The sequence below is a fragment of the Mercenaria mercenaria genome, chromosome 10 (genome assembly GCF_021730395.1).
Source record: "Mercenaria mercenaria strain notata chromosome 10, MADL_Memer_1, whole genome shotgun sequence".
Classification (NCBI taxonomy): domain Eukaryota; kingdom Metazoa; phylum Mollusca; class Bivalvia; order Venerida; family Veneridae; genus Mercenaria; species Mercenaria mercenaria.
This window is the reverse complement of record NC_069370.1, coordinates 36,796,655-36,813,008: the sequence shown is the minus strand read 5'-3', so window position 1 is coordinate 36,813,008 and position 16,354 is coordinate 36,796,655. Positions and strand designations below refer to the sequence as shown.

Here is a 16,354-nt window from a genome sequence, read left to right as displayed (position 1 = left end):
AACGACTTTCTAAGAGCTGCACAATACTTTCTGAAATAGTTTTGGTCTTTCTCCAATTAACCCCATCGTACTCCTCACAGAACGGCAACTTTGGACACCGCTCACGGCGGAATTCAACGAATTCAAGTTTTGGAGGCCGAATGTCTCTTTTTGCTGGAGATGTCACGTGATTTTGTGTCAAGTCTTCGACAGAACTCTGTGGTTCACTAACAGGCGTGCTCGGTTGAAATAAAGACCCAAATGAAGACGTCGATGTACTAATGGAAGTAAGAAATCGTGTCGCAAAATTCCGCAGAAGTGGCGAGACATTAAACAGTGGTCCAGGCGAGCTGCTGATTGGAGTATCAGTGCTTCCGGTCGACTTGTTTCTGCGGTCGCGCGGGAGTAAAGGACTCGAAAAATGGGAGAGACCCTTAAACTTGATATCCAGCAAAGGTAAGCTTATTTTATCTGACATATTAATATGAGAGCTGTTCTTGAAAGACCAGAAAATTTGAAAGACAGTGGCACAAACTATGGGGTTTTATATTGAACGTGGCTAGGGGTGATAATAGTGCTAATATAAGCAATGCTTTTGTACTTGCTTACCTTTAGCTATAAAAACTTCACTTAAGAAGCATTAGGTTTATGATGAACGTAATGGTACTCGTTTTAAGTCTTCAGAGTACACTCAAGGATTAAAAAAGCTCCATCTATTCATTCGGAAAGTTTTATCCAAGAATATTTTCGTAATGCATATATTTATGAAATATGCATTATAAATAATGGGATAAAGTTGGTAATTTGTCTGTACTAAACGAAGCGTGACTTCCGCTCATGAAACTCATATTCGGGCAAGTTTTATCAGATATATACATGTAGATATTCGGTTTTCATCACCAGATATAACTATCACATATCCGTTTAAGTCGCTACACTGTTAAAAGATAAACAAACTGACCAAACTGTTCATTGATAAAAGGATAAATTGCTTTTTACGTTAACAACGCCAACTTAGGTGACGTTGACGTAATTAAAAACGTTCAAGTGATGGTGTCAAACGTGGAACCCTAAAGCCGTAGCCTGTCCAGTTTGATTTCGGTGACTCTCCTAAACCGATATAGACGGTTAGAGTTATATATTTACGCTTTATTGCGTTTCAATAAAAGATCTTGAGAAACGCCTACTTCTAGGATGAAAGTTAAGACTTATTCTAATAATAATAACAAATATGTGCTGTGAATTTAGTACATCGTAAATTACACCATGAGGTACGTGAGGCCCTCACGTCCGCATTAAATTCGCAAAAAAATAGTCATAAAAGAATTATTTGATTATTACTTAAACTGCATGAAGAACTGGTTGTGCCATATATACAAGGAATATTAATTTATATTGCAGTGTAGTTTTATAAGTTCGAGCTTATTGCATAACGTTGTCCCCAAGGGAGTATGTAAAAGCGTGAAATAGTATTCATTTGATAAGTTTGGTGCTCCATTTGAAGCAAACATTTAACAATTCAGACGACGAAACGTTCTAATTCTCATGTTAAACCATCTAATATTTATGTTCAAATAATCGTTCTTTACTTTTTTGTTCTGATATTGCATTAATAAACAAAACCTTCGCTGTTTTAGTCATCAAACATGAGGATAAATAAGTACCTCCTCACACTTACCGCTCAGTACCTAAGTGTGCGTGTGAATCTACATCCGGTGCCCTGGATTTCATCCCCGTTGCTTGCATCGTATGTATCCTTTGACATTTGATAGAAGAGAATATGTTCAGAAATTCATTATGATCCTCCATCCTCGTTTATTTCATGTGGGGAGTTGGAGTTAAACTTGCAGACGGTTTGACTGTCAAATCCAGAACTGGTTAGGGTGAATGGTTAAAGAAATGAAAAATGATGAAAACGGGTTCAAACAATAAACAAAAAATTGTATAATACTAGGTTATTACATATTATGATTTTTCACAAGTTTCGTCACATAAACTGAAATCATTCAGATCTTTATGGTACGTCAGAAGGCCCCGTCACAAATTACGATAAAACGGTTCGGTTAAGGGTACTGTTAACGGTTGGTTATTTGTTCTTTTGCGAAACGATCCTTTAGAATGAAAATGAAATTCATGGTGCTTTTAATATATAAAATCTTTGAAACAACGAGGAACCAGAAATTCATATAGGACAATTCCTGTATTTTTAATTAATAGTAATTTAATTGCGATATTTAAACGTTTAATGATTCAGAGATAAATCAATAGTATTAGATAAGCACCTTATTTTACAAAGGATTTATATCATTTTGAAGATACAAAGTCGTTGTGACTTAAAATATTTGAAAACACTATTATTATGACATTATATGTTTCGCTTTATGCTTTTCGATGAGTTGATCTATTAAATAGTATAGCCTCGTCTTAGCTTTTGAACTTTCTATTCCGCCCACTTACTCATGAGACTTGATCTAACATCTTCCTTTAATATTTCATCCTCCGTGCATGTCACCTGATATTTTTTGTGTCTAAATCATTATCCTGCATCTAATCATTAAATCTCAGTGTTAAATATAAATCGCTGGATACAAGAGAAATCACTCTCACTATCATATCTATATTCCTGCATTTTTATTAAATCTACAGAATTCACCAGTTTGGCTTTAATAAAGTTTGATGGGATTCCGACACATTGTTTAAACAAAACGATTTCTTTAAAACGATTTATATCATATGATATACGTTCATTTGGATCTAGTGTACAATATTACAAATAGCACTGAAGTGTAAATTTTTTCCTCAACTTTCTGCTGTATAACAAGTATCTATGTCTATAGGTTGCTATTCGTCAACCATATGTTGGCTTTGAGTACAAATTTCATTAAATACATTATTCCTGACAGTTAGCTTAATTTTTTCATATCAATGTAATGGAGTAACTCAATTAAATCCTCAGTTGTTACTGATTAGTATTTATTGATACAGAATTGATAAGAATGTGTATTAATCTAAAACTGTTTTCATCGAATTCATCAATGAGTGTTTTACGACCAGATTGTTGTATGTTGTTTTACTAATCCGATTGTATATAATAAAATCAGTAAGATAGTAGTCGCTGAAATTTAACCAAATTTGTATAAAGGAGCCATATCTTATATTCCCAGAGCTCTGACTGTTCATATAATGGGATGCATTAATGGAGCAACATTGAAGTTAGTTTCAAATGCATAAGTATAACGAGATAATTAGAAGTTTCTCATTTTAATCAAATATTCGAAGTACTGGCCATTAATCATAATTATAAGCTTAGTTTTTATTGATACCATTGCATAGTAATTGTATTATTCAAAATTACAATCGAACAATCATGGGGTTAACGAAGAAATATGTTGGACTACCAATTAGTTAATAAAATATGATGCCAAATTTTAAAAGAATTGTTTTTACAAGGAATCATAAATATTTCTGCCAATACTGACTTTGATGTCATATAATGAATTATGAATGCGACAAGCTATTTGAAAGTTAGAGGGGCTCCATAAAATTAATAACAGATGCAGACTGTAAAGGTCATACAATTTAATTCAAATTCGAATAATAAGAGTGGCTTTTTGGTAATTTAGCTTGTTATATGACCATTAGCCGAGATAAGTGCACTAAACAGTCACAAGTGGCAAATCGGATGAAAAACTATTCGCTAAGATCGTACACTTAAAATTCGCAGAATTTTTTACATATAAGGGCCCTTAATTCAAGAAAACTTATTTGGCTGGTTATCGAACTTCGAGAATATAATCCCACAAACATGATTGCATTTTGGAAGATGTATAAAAACTTCATTTACAAGAGGGCAATGCTAAAATTCGCGCATCACTTGGCCTAATTCAAGAGGCCATAATCAAGAAGCCTGGGGTATTTGGCTGTTATTGAACTTGGCCGAGATATTATGCCCACAAACATTGTCAGCAAGTTTGGCGAAGATCGGATGAAAACTATTCGACTTAGAGAGCAGACAAGGCTAAATTCGCAGATTTTGAGTAATTCAAGGGCCATAATCCAAGAATGCCTGGGGCGATTTGGCTGGTTATCGAACTTGGCCGAGATATTATGCCCACAAACATTATCTGCAAGTTTGTGGAAGATCGGATTAAAACTCTTTGACTTAGAGAGCGGACAATGCTAAATTTGCAGATTTCGAGTAATTCAAGGGCCATAACTCAAGAACGCCTAAGGCGATTTTGCTGATAATCAAACTTGGCCGAGATAGTATGCCCACAATCATTGTCAGCAAGTTTTGTGAAGATCGGGTGAAAACTATTCGACTTAGAGAGCGGACAAGGCTAAATTCGCAGATTTTGAGTAATTCAAGGGCCATAATCCAAGAGTGCCTGGGGCGACTTGGCTGGTTATCGAACTTGGCCGAGATATTATGCCCACAAACATTATCTGCAAGTTTGTGGAAGATCGGATTAAACTCTTTGACTTAGAGAGCGAATAAGGCTAAATTTGCAGATTTCGAGTAATTCAAGGGCCATAACTCAAGAGTGCCTGGGGCGACTTTGCTGGTTATCGAACTTGACCGAGATATTATGGCCACAAACATTGTCACCAAGTTTGGTGAAAGTCGGAAGAAAACTGTTTGACTTAGAGAGCGAACATGCTTTTGGACGCCGACCGCCCACCCGCCACGGCTGTTTACATAATACGCCCCACTCTTTCAGAGACGGCCGTATAAAAAGGAGTGAATGATAAATAATACTGTTGACACTGGATATCTCAAACTCGCTTATCTCATAAGTCCAGCTATCTCGAAGGTTTTCAAGCTCCGTTCCGAAAACAAGTACTTAAAATATCATTTCAAGTCGAACTTCGGTTATCTCAAAACAAGAGGACCATGATGGTCCTGAATCGCTCACCTCTTCCCACATGACCCAGTTTTGAGTATGACATCTTTTTTTCTATTTTTTGACATAGTAACCTAGTTTTTGAGCTCATGTGACCCAGTTTTGAACCTGACCTAGATATTATCAAGATAAAAATTCTGACCAATTTTCATGAAGATCCATTGAAAAATATGGTCTCTAGAGAGGTCAAAAGATTTTAATAATTTTAGACCCACTGACCTAGTTTTTGACCACAGTTGACCCAGTTTCAAACTTGACCTAGATATCATCAAGATGAACATTCAGACCAACTTTCATACAGATCCCATGAAAAGTATGGCCTCTAGAGAGGTCACAAGGTTTTTTTATTATTTGACCTACTGACCTAGTTTTTTATGGCACGTGACCAAGTTTCAAACTTGATCTAGATATCATCAAGGTGAACATTCTGACCAATTTTTATGGAGATCTATTCACAAGTATGGTCTCTAGAGAGGTCACAAGGTTTTTCTATTTTTAGATCTTATAACCTAGTTTTTGACCGCACATGACCCTGTTTCGAACTTGACCTAGATATCATCAAGATGAACATTCAGACCAATTTTCATACAGATCTCATGAAAAATATGGCCTTTAGAGAGGTCACAAGGTTTTTCTATTATTTGACCTACTGACCTTGTTTTTGATGGCATGTGACCCACTTTCAAACTTGACCTAGATATCATCAAGATGAACATTCAGACCAATTTTCATACAGATCCCATGAAAAATATGGCCTCTAGAGAGGTAACAAAGGTTTTTCTATTATTTGACCTACTGACCTAGTTCTTGACCGCACGTGACCCACTTTCGAACTTGACCTACATATCATCAAGGTGAACATTCTGACCAATTTTCATGAAGATCTCATGAAATATATGGCCTCTAGAGAGGTCAGAAGGTTTTTCTATTTTTAGACCTACTGACCTAGTTTTTGCCCGCACATGACGCAGTTTCGAACTTGACCTAGATATCATCAGATAAACATTCAGACCAACTTTCATACAGATCCCATGAAAAATATGGCCTCTAGAGAGGTCACAAGGTTTTTCTATTATTTGACCTACTGACCTAGTTTTTGATGGCACGTGACCCAGTTTCGAACTTGACCTAGATATTATCAAGCTGAACGTTCTGACTAATTTTCATGAAGATCTTGTAAAATATATGGCCTCTAGAGAGGTCACAAGGTTTTTCTATTTTTAGACCTACTGACCTAGTTTTTGATGGCACGTGACCCAGTTTCGAACTTGACCTAGATATCATCAAGGTGAACATTCTGACCAAGTTTCATGAAGGTCTTGTGAAATATATGGCCTCTAGAGAGGTCACAAGGTTTTTCTATTTTTAGACCTACTGACCTAGTTTTTGACGGCACGTGACTCAGTTTCGAACTTGACCTAGATATCATCAAGATGAACATTCTGACCAACTTTCATAAAGATCCCATGAAAAATGTGACCTCTAGAGTGGTCACAAGCAAAAGTTCACGGACGCACGCACGCACGCACGCACGGACGGACGACGGACACCGCGCGATCACAAAAGCTCACCTTGTCACTTTGTGACAGGTGAGCTAATAAAACACTCGATCTCTTGGAATTCTTGGTACCGAGTTTCGACTGCAATTACACAAAACGAGGGAAAAAGAAATCATTGCTCCAGGATGGAAGAAATACCAATCTCAAGTAACCGTGTTAGAAGATACAGCAGACACAAAATAATTAAACTCCACATTGACCTTTCAGTTCACTGGACAAACTTGACCCAAAATGACCATCCGTTGCTTGCGTCTGCATGTTGTTTATGAAATTATGATTAAGGATAGAATTAAACAGAAGGGGTTACCTCATTCCCCTTCTGTTGAATTCTATTGTATCACAGCGCAAATAATGGCCTTGAATCGACATGCCTCGAACAAGCTTTCTGGCCGGTAAACATTTATGGAAAGTAATTTGAGAATACTTCCAGGGGTGAAAAAAAGATTCAGTGTGAATATAAAATAACCCAGGTTTAAACTCTGGTGTGCAATCTTGACCTTCAATTGATATGACATAAAGTTGTGTTCTGAAACATCGTTTCAATTTGGTTAACATTTGTAGCAAGTTATTTGAAGAAAAAAGATAGAGAACTGATCAAAAGTAATGTCTTGAAAGATATTATTTCCATTACTACTGAAATAAGTGATACTTGTTGCACATCCAGGTAAAGCATATAACTATTACAGATAAGATTAATTGAGTGATTAATACGCCTGGTTGTAGATGATGGTGTTGGACTTATCCATTTAGTATTAAAAGACAGTGATAGTGCGCTGAAATGATAATAAGAATTTATATGAATAAAGGGTACATGATGCATGGAATATTTCTGCCAGGGTATTTGACCTTGTGTCAAATATGGGTTTATGAATGCGGAACAACTATTTGAAGTTTGAGTCAAATCCACCTAGTAATAACCGAGATATAGTTAAAGTTCATCAAACTTTAATCTTAAATTCGAAGTAAAAAGTGGGCATTAATTCATAAGATATAAGTTATGTTATATGTATCTATTACACTAGTAAGTGAATACTTCAAAGAATTACAAACTGGACATAAATTATGTGGTAAGAAGAACTTCGTTAAATTGTAAGCACTTTAAAAAAGACAACAGAATGTTTTGATAAGTCTATAAAATCATTTATTTTACCAAATACTGTACAGTTTTTACAAGCAAATCATATATATTTGGATCGATGAACCATTTGATGAAAATAAAATTACAAAGAATTAGAGGTTGCTTTTTGCTTTTTCTTCGATTTCTTAAAATTCGTGCTACAGAGTTTCAACTTTCATCACATAAAAAATGAGACATGTTGGAACTCGGAAAAAAAATCATTGCTCCAGGTTGGAAGAAATACCAATATCAAGTCATTGTGTTAGAAGATACAGCAGACGCAAAATAATTGAATTCCACGTTGACCTTTCAGTTCACTGAACAAACTTGACCCGAAAAGACCAAACGTTGCACGTTGTTTGATTATGATTAAGTGATAGGAATTAAACAGAAGGGTCACGAAATAACCTCTTTGACATCACAGCGCAAAAAATGGCCTTGAATCGACATGCCCCAAACAAGCGTTTGGCGCGGTTAAAATTTATGGAAAGTAATTCGAGAATACTTCCGGGGGTAAAATAAGGTTCAGAGTGAACATACAATAAACACGATTTAAACTCTGGTGTGCAATCTTGACCTTGAACTGACATGACCTAAAGCTGCGTTCTGAATATCGTTTCATTTAGGTTAACATTTATAGCAAGTTATCCATGGAATGATTAAAAAGATACAGAGAAGACAGACGGACAACCTGACCAAAAATAATGTCTTCCCCAAAATTTTCAGGAGATATGATTTCCATTACAACTGAAATATGTTTTGCTTATCGGACATCCAGCTAAAGATTAAAAATATAGATAATAATTTGTAATGATACACTTAGCCTGCTGGCGGCAAGTGATTCTGCCTTTGCGACATGCAGACCAAGATCACCTGCACATCGTGCAGTCTGATCAGGTTGCACTGTTCGCTATTCAGTCAGTGAATTTAGTGAACCCTTAAATAATGGATGGTATAGCCCAGATTGAATGATGGACTAGTCCATTTTAGAAATTTAGCAGGTTAAGGGTTAAACAAGATACTGTACATTTAAGATGATTTTCTGAAGTCACGATCGCCACTCAAAGGATTATAACAATGTGTAATAAAAATCATTATGTAGATGAGAAGCAAACAAGCAAACCATAAATGAGTTGAACAATATATTGCACATCTGAAATATATATTGCACATTTTAATGGATATTGCACAACAAGTGGACCAGAGTGGAGATCATGTTGCCTTAAACTAAAGCAAAGTAAAGGTAACAGGCTTGCAACCAAAGGAAAATGACGACCTGAAGATATAGACTTCAACATGCATGCTGAGGTTTTCCTTTTGAATATATACATTTATGTAGTTGTACAACAAAAGAATAGGATAGTAAGTTGAAAAGTTCAGCAAACATGAATACACACAACAGACATAGAGGAGTTCTTTCCTTTTTGATCCATGACAGATAAAACTAAACACAAATTCTTCTCAAACGTATACAGACTGATGAATAAAATATACTTATATACGCAATGTTTAACATTTTAAGTTTTTTATGTAGATCCATAAAATTGTTGCAGTTTTGCTGCACACATAATTTTCATCATTTGTTTTGCTGTGACATGTCCTGTTAGCTAGTGAATGTAAGTCTGAATGCTATAGCGGATCCACTTCCATCTGACACATACTTCACATAGGCAACATTGCTGCTTGTTGTCATAGCAGCTGGCACCTCCTGGAATAAAATAAAACTCAGTGCCATAGGAGATTTATATAACACCAGATGTCATAGCAGGTAGAAATTCCTGAAATGAATTAAAACTCAGTCATATGGAAGATAATTTAACGGAAATTCCTTAATTGAAAAAAAAACTTTTTGCCAAGGGAGATCATTTTCTACTTGCTGTCATTGCAGCAGGAACCTGATGTAATAATTTATATATGACAAGACGAGTGTCTAAGAAGTTATTTCTTTGTTTTGGGTTTAGCACCATTTTTCTGCCAACTTCCTTACATGAATCACAGGTGGAAGACGAAACGTTTCAGACACAATGTCCTTTATCAATGGTCATAGGGAACATAAGCCTTGACGGGGATTGAACTCGTAACCCTGCGATCCATATATCTGTGCTCTTTACTGAGCTAAGCGGGCAGACTCTAAGAAATTGAAATGATTCTTTAAGGTCAATAATTACATGTATCTATTTACATCATTTAGTGCATGAAACACTTACCCCGCCACAGTATCGTCCAAACTGGTTGGTTAGATCACTGTTTCCGTCATACACAACAATATAATCTGTGCCACAATTCTCCCCATTTCTCATATCTGTGAAAGTCAATGTAATAACTCGCCTTGGTGGCACCTGTATCAACCATGTGCAAGTACTAGCCAAAGTGTAGTTTCCAGGGTAACTAGGGCTTGTAAAACTGCCATTTATTCCAGTGATATTCCCACCACAGCCAACACCTAGAAATATATAGAAGCAAAACTTTAGATAAATATTATAAAAGTATCAACACCACATGCAATAAAAAAGTTTCGTGGTCATTGTGTTCCACTAGCAAAACCCTGTGTTCAACTCCAATTGGATACAGAAAGATATTCAATGGTTGGACTACTTGCTTTGGTTGCGACATTAAATCTCACGTCAGTAAGGACCTATTGATGGTGCTTCAACATTCCATGCATCAAAACATTCACTGTTTCAAAGGAGTTCTCAACCTTATTTGCTTATAGATATAATCAATTTTGGCTGATATAACACAAGACAAGGGTATATACTGTGGAATCATTAATATTCATGGGGGGCTAATTTTCATGGATTTCGTGGTTGAGTCAATCCACGAAATTTAATTCCAACGAACAAGTAAAATTCCCATTCATTTTATGTTCAAAAGTTAAAATCCACGAATTCATATCCCCATGAAATTGCCAATTTGACCAAAACCACGAAATTTCATGCCCACAAAATTAAATGATTTTACAGTAATAAAATTATCAAAGAAATATCTTGATGTGCAATGACACAATCCACTCCCGTTGATGTTGCAAGACTGGATCATACTCGGCCAATGCGCCTCTTGGGACTCAGGCTTTGCAAAATTCTGTCAAGCCATATACACTGCACCAAAAAGGTATTGTTATAATAACCCTATCACATTATTTATTCTGATTTACTATGAAAGAGTTCTAGCTCGTAAAATTATATCACAAAATCTGGCTATCATGAGCAAGGGCTTTTCATGATACCTAATATATGGACAGACAGACAGATGACCACCCTTACCATTAGTATTTTTTCACTTTTGGTGAAGGGTTAAAAATGGGGTAAAGAGAAGATTCTCTTGTTCAGCCAAATGGAACATATACATATGAACCATGGCATAAGAAAACAAACATAGTGCGTTTGCAACCAGCATGGATCCAGACCAGCCTGCGCATCCGCTTTCAAAGCCTATTGCAATTAGAGAAACCGTTAATGAACAGCACGTACCCTGACCAGACTGCACAGATGCGCAGTCTGGTCTGGATTCATGCTAGCTGCAAACACACTATGTTAGTTTTCTCATTGCGTGGCTCATATTATACACATATATCTTAATAATAACAATACAGAACTATTTTGGTTTTACCCCTAAACACCTATTTTACAATTTAAATAATTTAAAAGGCTATTTCCTGCCTAATACCTAAAGACCTGGTATAAAAACATACAATACCTTGTGAAGTAGCAGTATATGTAATATCATAGCCTGGATAGGTCACTGATTGGTCTGTTATGAAACTAAATCCAACGGAATTTGTTGTAGCAAACACGGGGTCTGGTAAAGCCCAGCCACATATTCTTCTAATAGTTGGTGATGTGGGGTCTGAGCCATTTCTCACCTGTAAAAAAGAATAATAAGTGGGAAACTATCACTGAACGTGATAAATACCCCTGCAATAATGCTATGTCAGAGGAAACTAGAGCTATCACTGAATGTGATTAGTACTCCTGCAATAATGCTATGTCAGAGGAAACTAGAGATATCACTGAATGTGATAAGTACTCCTGCAATAATGCTATGTCAGAGGAAACTAGAGCTATCACTGAATGTGATTAGTACTCCTGCAATAATGCTATGTCAGAGGAAACTAGAGCTATCACTGAATGTGATTAGTACTCCTGCAATAATGCTATGTCAGAGGAAACTAGAGCTATCACTGAATGTGATTAGTACTCCTGCAATAATGCTATGTCAGAGGAAACTAGAGCTATCACTGAATGTGATTAGTACTCCTGCAATAATGCTATGTCAGAGGAAACTAGAGCTATCACTGAATGTGATAAATACCCCTGTAATAATGCTATGTCAGAGGAAACTAGAGCTATCACTGAATGTGATAAATACTCCTGCAATAATGCTATGTCAGAGGAAACTAGAGCTATCACTGAATGTGATTAATAATCCAGCAATAATCCTTGGTTAGAGGAAACTAGAGCTATCACTGAATGTGATAAATACTCCAGCAATAATGCTATGTCAGAGGAAACTAAAGCTATCACTGAATGTGATTAATACTGCAGCAATAATCCTTGGTTAGAGGAAACTAGAGCTATTACAAAATGTGACTTATAACCCTACAATAATGTTTTGTCAGCCGAAACTAGAGCTATCACAAAATGTGATTAATAACCCTGCAAATAATGCTCGGTTTCAGGAAACTAGTAGTGATTCATGCCCTGCAATAATGCTATCTCAGAAGAAAGAGAAGAAATTAGGGTTTTCACTAAATGTGCCTAATATCCGCAAAATTGTTAGAGAAACTAGGCTATCACTAATGTGATTATACCAGCAATAAGCTATGTCAGAGGAAATCATAATATGTATATCACTGAATGTGATAATAGTCCAGCAAGTATCACTCTGCAGCTAGAGGATAACATGACATTACAATGGGTGACTATACATACAATAATGTTTTGTCAGTAACTCGAATGTACTAGAGGCATATCACACCACAATGTGATTGGATATACCATTGTTCATAAATGCTTGGTTTCAGGTAACTGTAAGTGATCATGCCCTGTGGCACTAATCTATCCAGAAGAAGTGATGGAACTTACGTAGTTTTCACTAAATCAATACCCAGTTTCAAACTTGACTAGAGATCATTAAGACAAACATTCTGACCAAGTTTCATAAAGATTAGGTCACAACTGTGGCCACTATATTGTTAATATGTTTATCCTTTGATTTGACTGGGTGACCTAGCATGTGATGTTACATGACCCAGATTTGAACTTGACCTAGAGGGCATCAAGACAAACATGCTGACAAACTTGCATGAGTTTCAAACTTAAACTGTGGACTCTCAAGTGTCAACAAGACTTTTCTTTGATCTGGCCTACTGACCTAGTTTTTTACCCCCACATGGCCTAGTTCCAAACTTGACCTAGAGATCATCTATACAAACACTCTGACTAAGTTTCATAAAGATTGGGTTACAAATGTGACCTCTAGAGTGTTAACAACCTTTTCCTTTGATCTGACCATGTGTCCTAGTTTTTTGAAACCACATGACCCAGATTCAAACTTGACCTAGTGGTCATCAAGACAAACATGCTGGCAAACTTGCATGAGTTTTAAACTTAAACTGTGGACTCTTGAGTGTTAACAAGATTCTTCTTTGATCTGGCCTACTGACCTAGTTTTTGACCCCACATGACCCAGTTTCAAACTTGACCTAGAGATCATCTATACAAATATTTTGACTTAGTTTCATAAAGATTGGGTTATAACTGTGGCCTCCAGATTGTTAAAAAGCTTTTCCTTTCATTTGACTGGGTGACCTAGTTTTTGACCCCACATTACCTAGATTTGAAACTGACCTAGAAGTCATCAAGACAAACACTCTTACCAATTCTCATGAGTTTCCAACTTAAACTGTTGACTCTAGTGTTAACAAGATTTTCCTCTGATCTGGCCTACTGACCTAGTTTTGAACCACACATGACCCAGTTTCAAAACTGACGTAGAGATCATCAAAACAAACATTTTGACCAAGTTTCATAAAGATTGGGTAAAAAATGTGGCCTCTAGAGTGTTAACAAGGCAAATGTTGACAGACAACACACAACTCACGACGGAAGGCACATGTTACACGCCGGACAATGACTGGTCACAATATTTCACCTTAAGCACTTTGTGCTCTGGTGAGTTAAAAACCTACCTCAAGACAGTCAAAGGTACAGTTACTATGAGGCTCATACTGCTACAAGTTTAGAAACCTACCTCAACATCGTCAAAGTTACAGTTGCTATGATGTATAAATTGCTGTAAGTTTAGAAACCTACCTCAAGATAGTCATAGTTACAGTTGCTATGATGTATAAATTGCTGTAAGTTTAGAAACCTACCTCAAGATAGTCATAGTTACAGTTGCTATGATGTATAAACAGCTGTTAGTTTAGAAACCTACCTCAAGATAGTCATAGTTACAGTTGCTATGATGTATAACAGCTGTAAGTTTAGAAACCTACCTCAAGATAGTCATAGTTACAGTTGCTATGATGTATAAACAGCTGTAAGTTTAGAAACTTACCTCAAGATAGTCATAGTTACAGTCAGTATGTGGCTCTATATGGAAAGCGTTGAAGTAGAGTGAAACTGTAGTTCCAGATGCAGCCTGTATCTGGAACTGGCAGTTTGCATTGTGTGGGTATCGGCCTGGCCATCCAGGACTGTAAATCTGGCCACTGACCCCAGTATATGTCCTGTTACATGCTGAAATATCAGAATTCACTTAGGATCATTTAATTCATTTCTTAATGTGAGCAGAAATTAAACAGTACATATTCTATCTGAATTGAACAGTGTTAGTCTTTACATGTTTACAGCAGATGGCGCGCAGTTAAATGGTGTTTACCTTTTATACAGTATAAACCCTCTAGACCAAAAAGCCTTCAAGTCAGAGTGAAAGTTCAAATTAGAGGGATTTTCAGTTTAAGGGGTGTTTTATTGGTGGAATGTGTGCTACATTACATAAATAGTTATACATTTACCAAGCAACCGGTTATTTATGGTAAAAAAAGGGAGAAAAAACATAAATATGTTTTTCCTATTTTGTTTCTTTAAGAAAAATTACACCAAGAAAATGTACCTTTTAGTATCTAATTATTTTCCAATAAATAATTACAGAGTACAAGGTATGCATAAAGTAATGCCTGAAGCTCATGGGTTTGAGCCCTATTTATGGGTTTGAGCTCCATTTGTGGGTTTGAGTCGTATTTGTGAGTTTAAGCCCAATTTGCCCTACTGCATCACAACTATGCCTCATATGACAGCAGTACTAGTGACTCAATAGAGATTCTTTTATGCTTCAAGCTTTCATCACAGTGAAGCTAAAATAAATAAATATAAACTAAAGCAATGATTAAAATACCTACTGGCAGTACGATAACTGATTGAGAAACCGGTACTTCCTCCACTTGTTGCAGCATAGTTTATCTGTACCGTTTGTCCGACCGAGATGAACACACTTGGAGGAGTAACACCACAGGCATGAACTACACGACCTTGAGAACCCTGTGGAAACAATGTTTCTCAAATGAATATGAGCCACACCATGAGAAAACCAACATAGTGCATTTGTGACCAGCATGGATCCAGACCAGCCTGCACATCCACGCAGTCTTGTCCGGATCCATGCTGTTCGCTTTCAAAACCTATTGCAATGAGAGAAACCATTAGCGAACAGCATGGATCCTGACCAGACTGCACGGATGCGCAGGATGGTCTGAATCCATGCTGGTCACAAACGCACTATGTTGGTTTTCTCATGGCGCGGCTCACATCTTTAAATGGGGAGGCATCCTAATATCAATAGTTTTAAAACAGAAGTCAAAATAAATACATGTAAAAAAATTACATGTCTATATTATTCAAGTTGGTATTTAATCCTTAGCCTGCTGGCGGCAGATGATTCTTCCTTTGTGACCAGTGCAGACCAAGATCAGCCTGCACATCCGTGCAGTCTGATCATGGTCTGCACTGTTCGCTATACAGTCAGTAAATTTTCAGTGCAAACCCCTTTGAATAATAAATGGTACTGTCCAAATTGAAAGATGGACCAGTCCATTATAGAAATATAGCAGGGTAAGGGTTAATGCTTAACTGCAAGTGTCATTATATGTGCAATTATTATTCCTGTACTCTGCACATCCTCTCTTATTTATATACTCAAGTATTTCAAGACTCACTTCAATCACGTATTATATTGTTGCACTGTAAACAAACACAAATACTTTTTATCACATATAGAAAAGTGCTAAAACAAGAGCTTGGCATTAAACATATGTCCTAATTATGGCTTGTAAGGGGAAAATGGGAGAATACTTTTCTGTCTTAAGTATACTCACCTAAAAACAATAGCTATTGATTAGAAAACATTTTAGTCATCTGAAGAACAATAAGATCTTGACATTTGACCTAATGACTACTAAAATACTAAATTCGGGCAATCATTCTACTAAGTTTGAAAGTCCTTAGCTAAAGCATAACTAATTATTGTTCAGAAACTTTTTGTTTCAAGCTTAATGTGATCTTGGCCTCTGACATACTGCCCCAAAAACAACTGAGGTTATCCTCTAACCACAGTCGTTCATCTAATAATGCATTTGATAGTTGAAAGCCAAAGAATTTTCCAGCTGATAGGGAACCATTTTCTGTCTATGGTGACTGAACCCTTGACCTATTGACCCCTAAACATTCAGAAACCAGACTAGTAACACATAATATACTGGAGATGATAGGTCATGAGGCAGGTATATTGCTTAG

General features: G+C 36.4%; 1 protein-coding gene across 2 annotated transcripts in view; it reads right to left on the bottom strand.

The window, feature by feature from the left end:
* Positions 1-9,113: 9,113 nt before the first annotated feature.
* The window catches only part of LOC123560814 (cubilin-like), a 128,508-nt gene continuing 121,267 nt past the window's right edge, over positions 9,114-16,354 (bottom strand). For both annotated transcript variants that reach the window (XM_053552775.1, XM_053552774.1), the window contains exons 62-66: positions 14,965-15,103; positions 14,121-14,302; positions 11,256-11,421; positions 9,767-10,002; positions 9,114-9,267 (exon numbers count right to left, since the gene is read on the bottom strand). In XM_053552775.1, the coding sequence (XP_053408750.1) occupies positions 9,163-9,267; positions 9,767-10,002; positions 11,256-11,421; positions 14,121-14,302; positions 14,965-15,103 (828 nt within the window). In that variant the 3' untranslated portion in view covers positions 9,114-9,162. The remainder of the gene's footprint in view (positions 9,268-9,766; positions 10,003-11,255; positions 11,422-14,120; positions 14,303-14,964; positions 15,104-16,354) is intronic.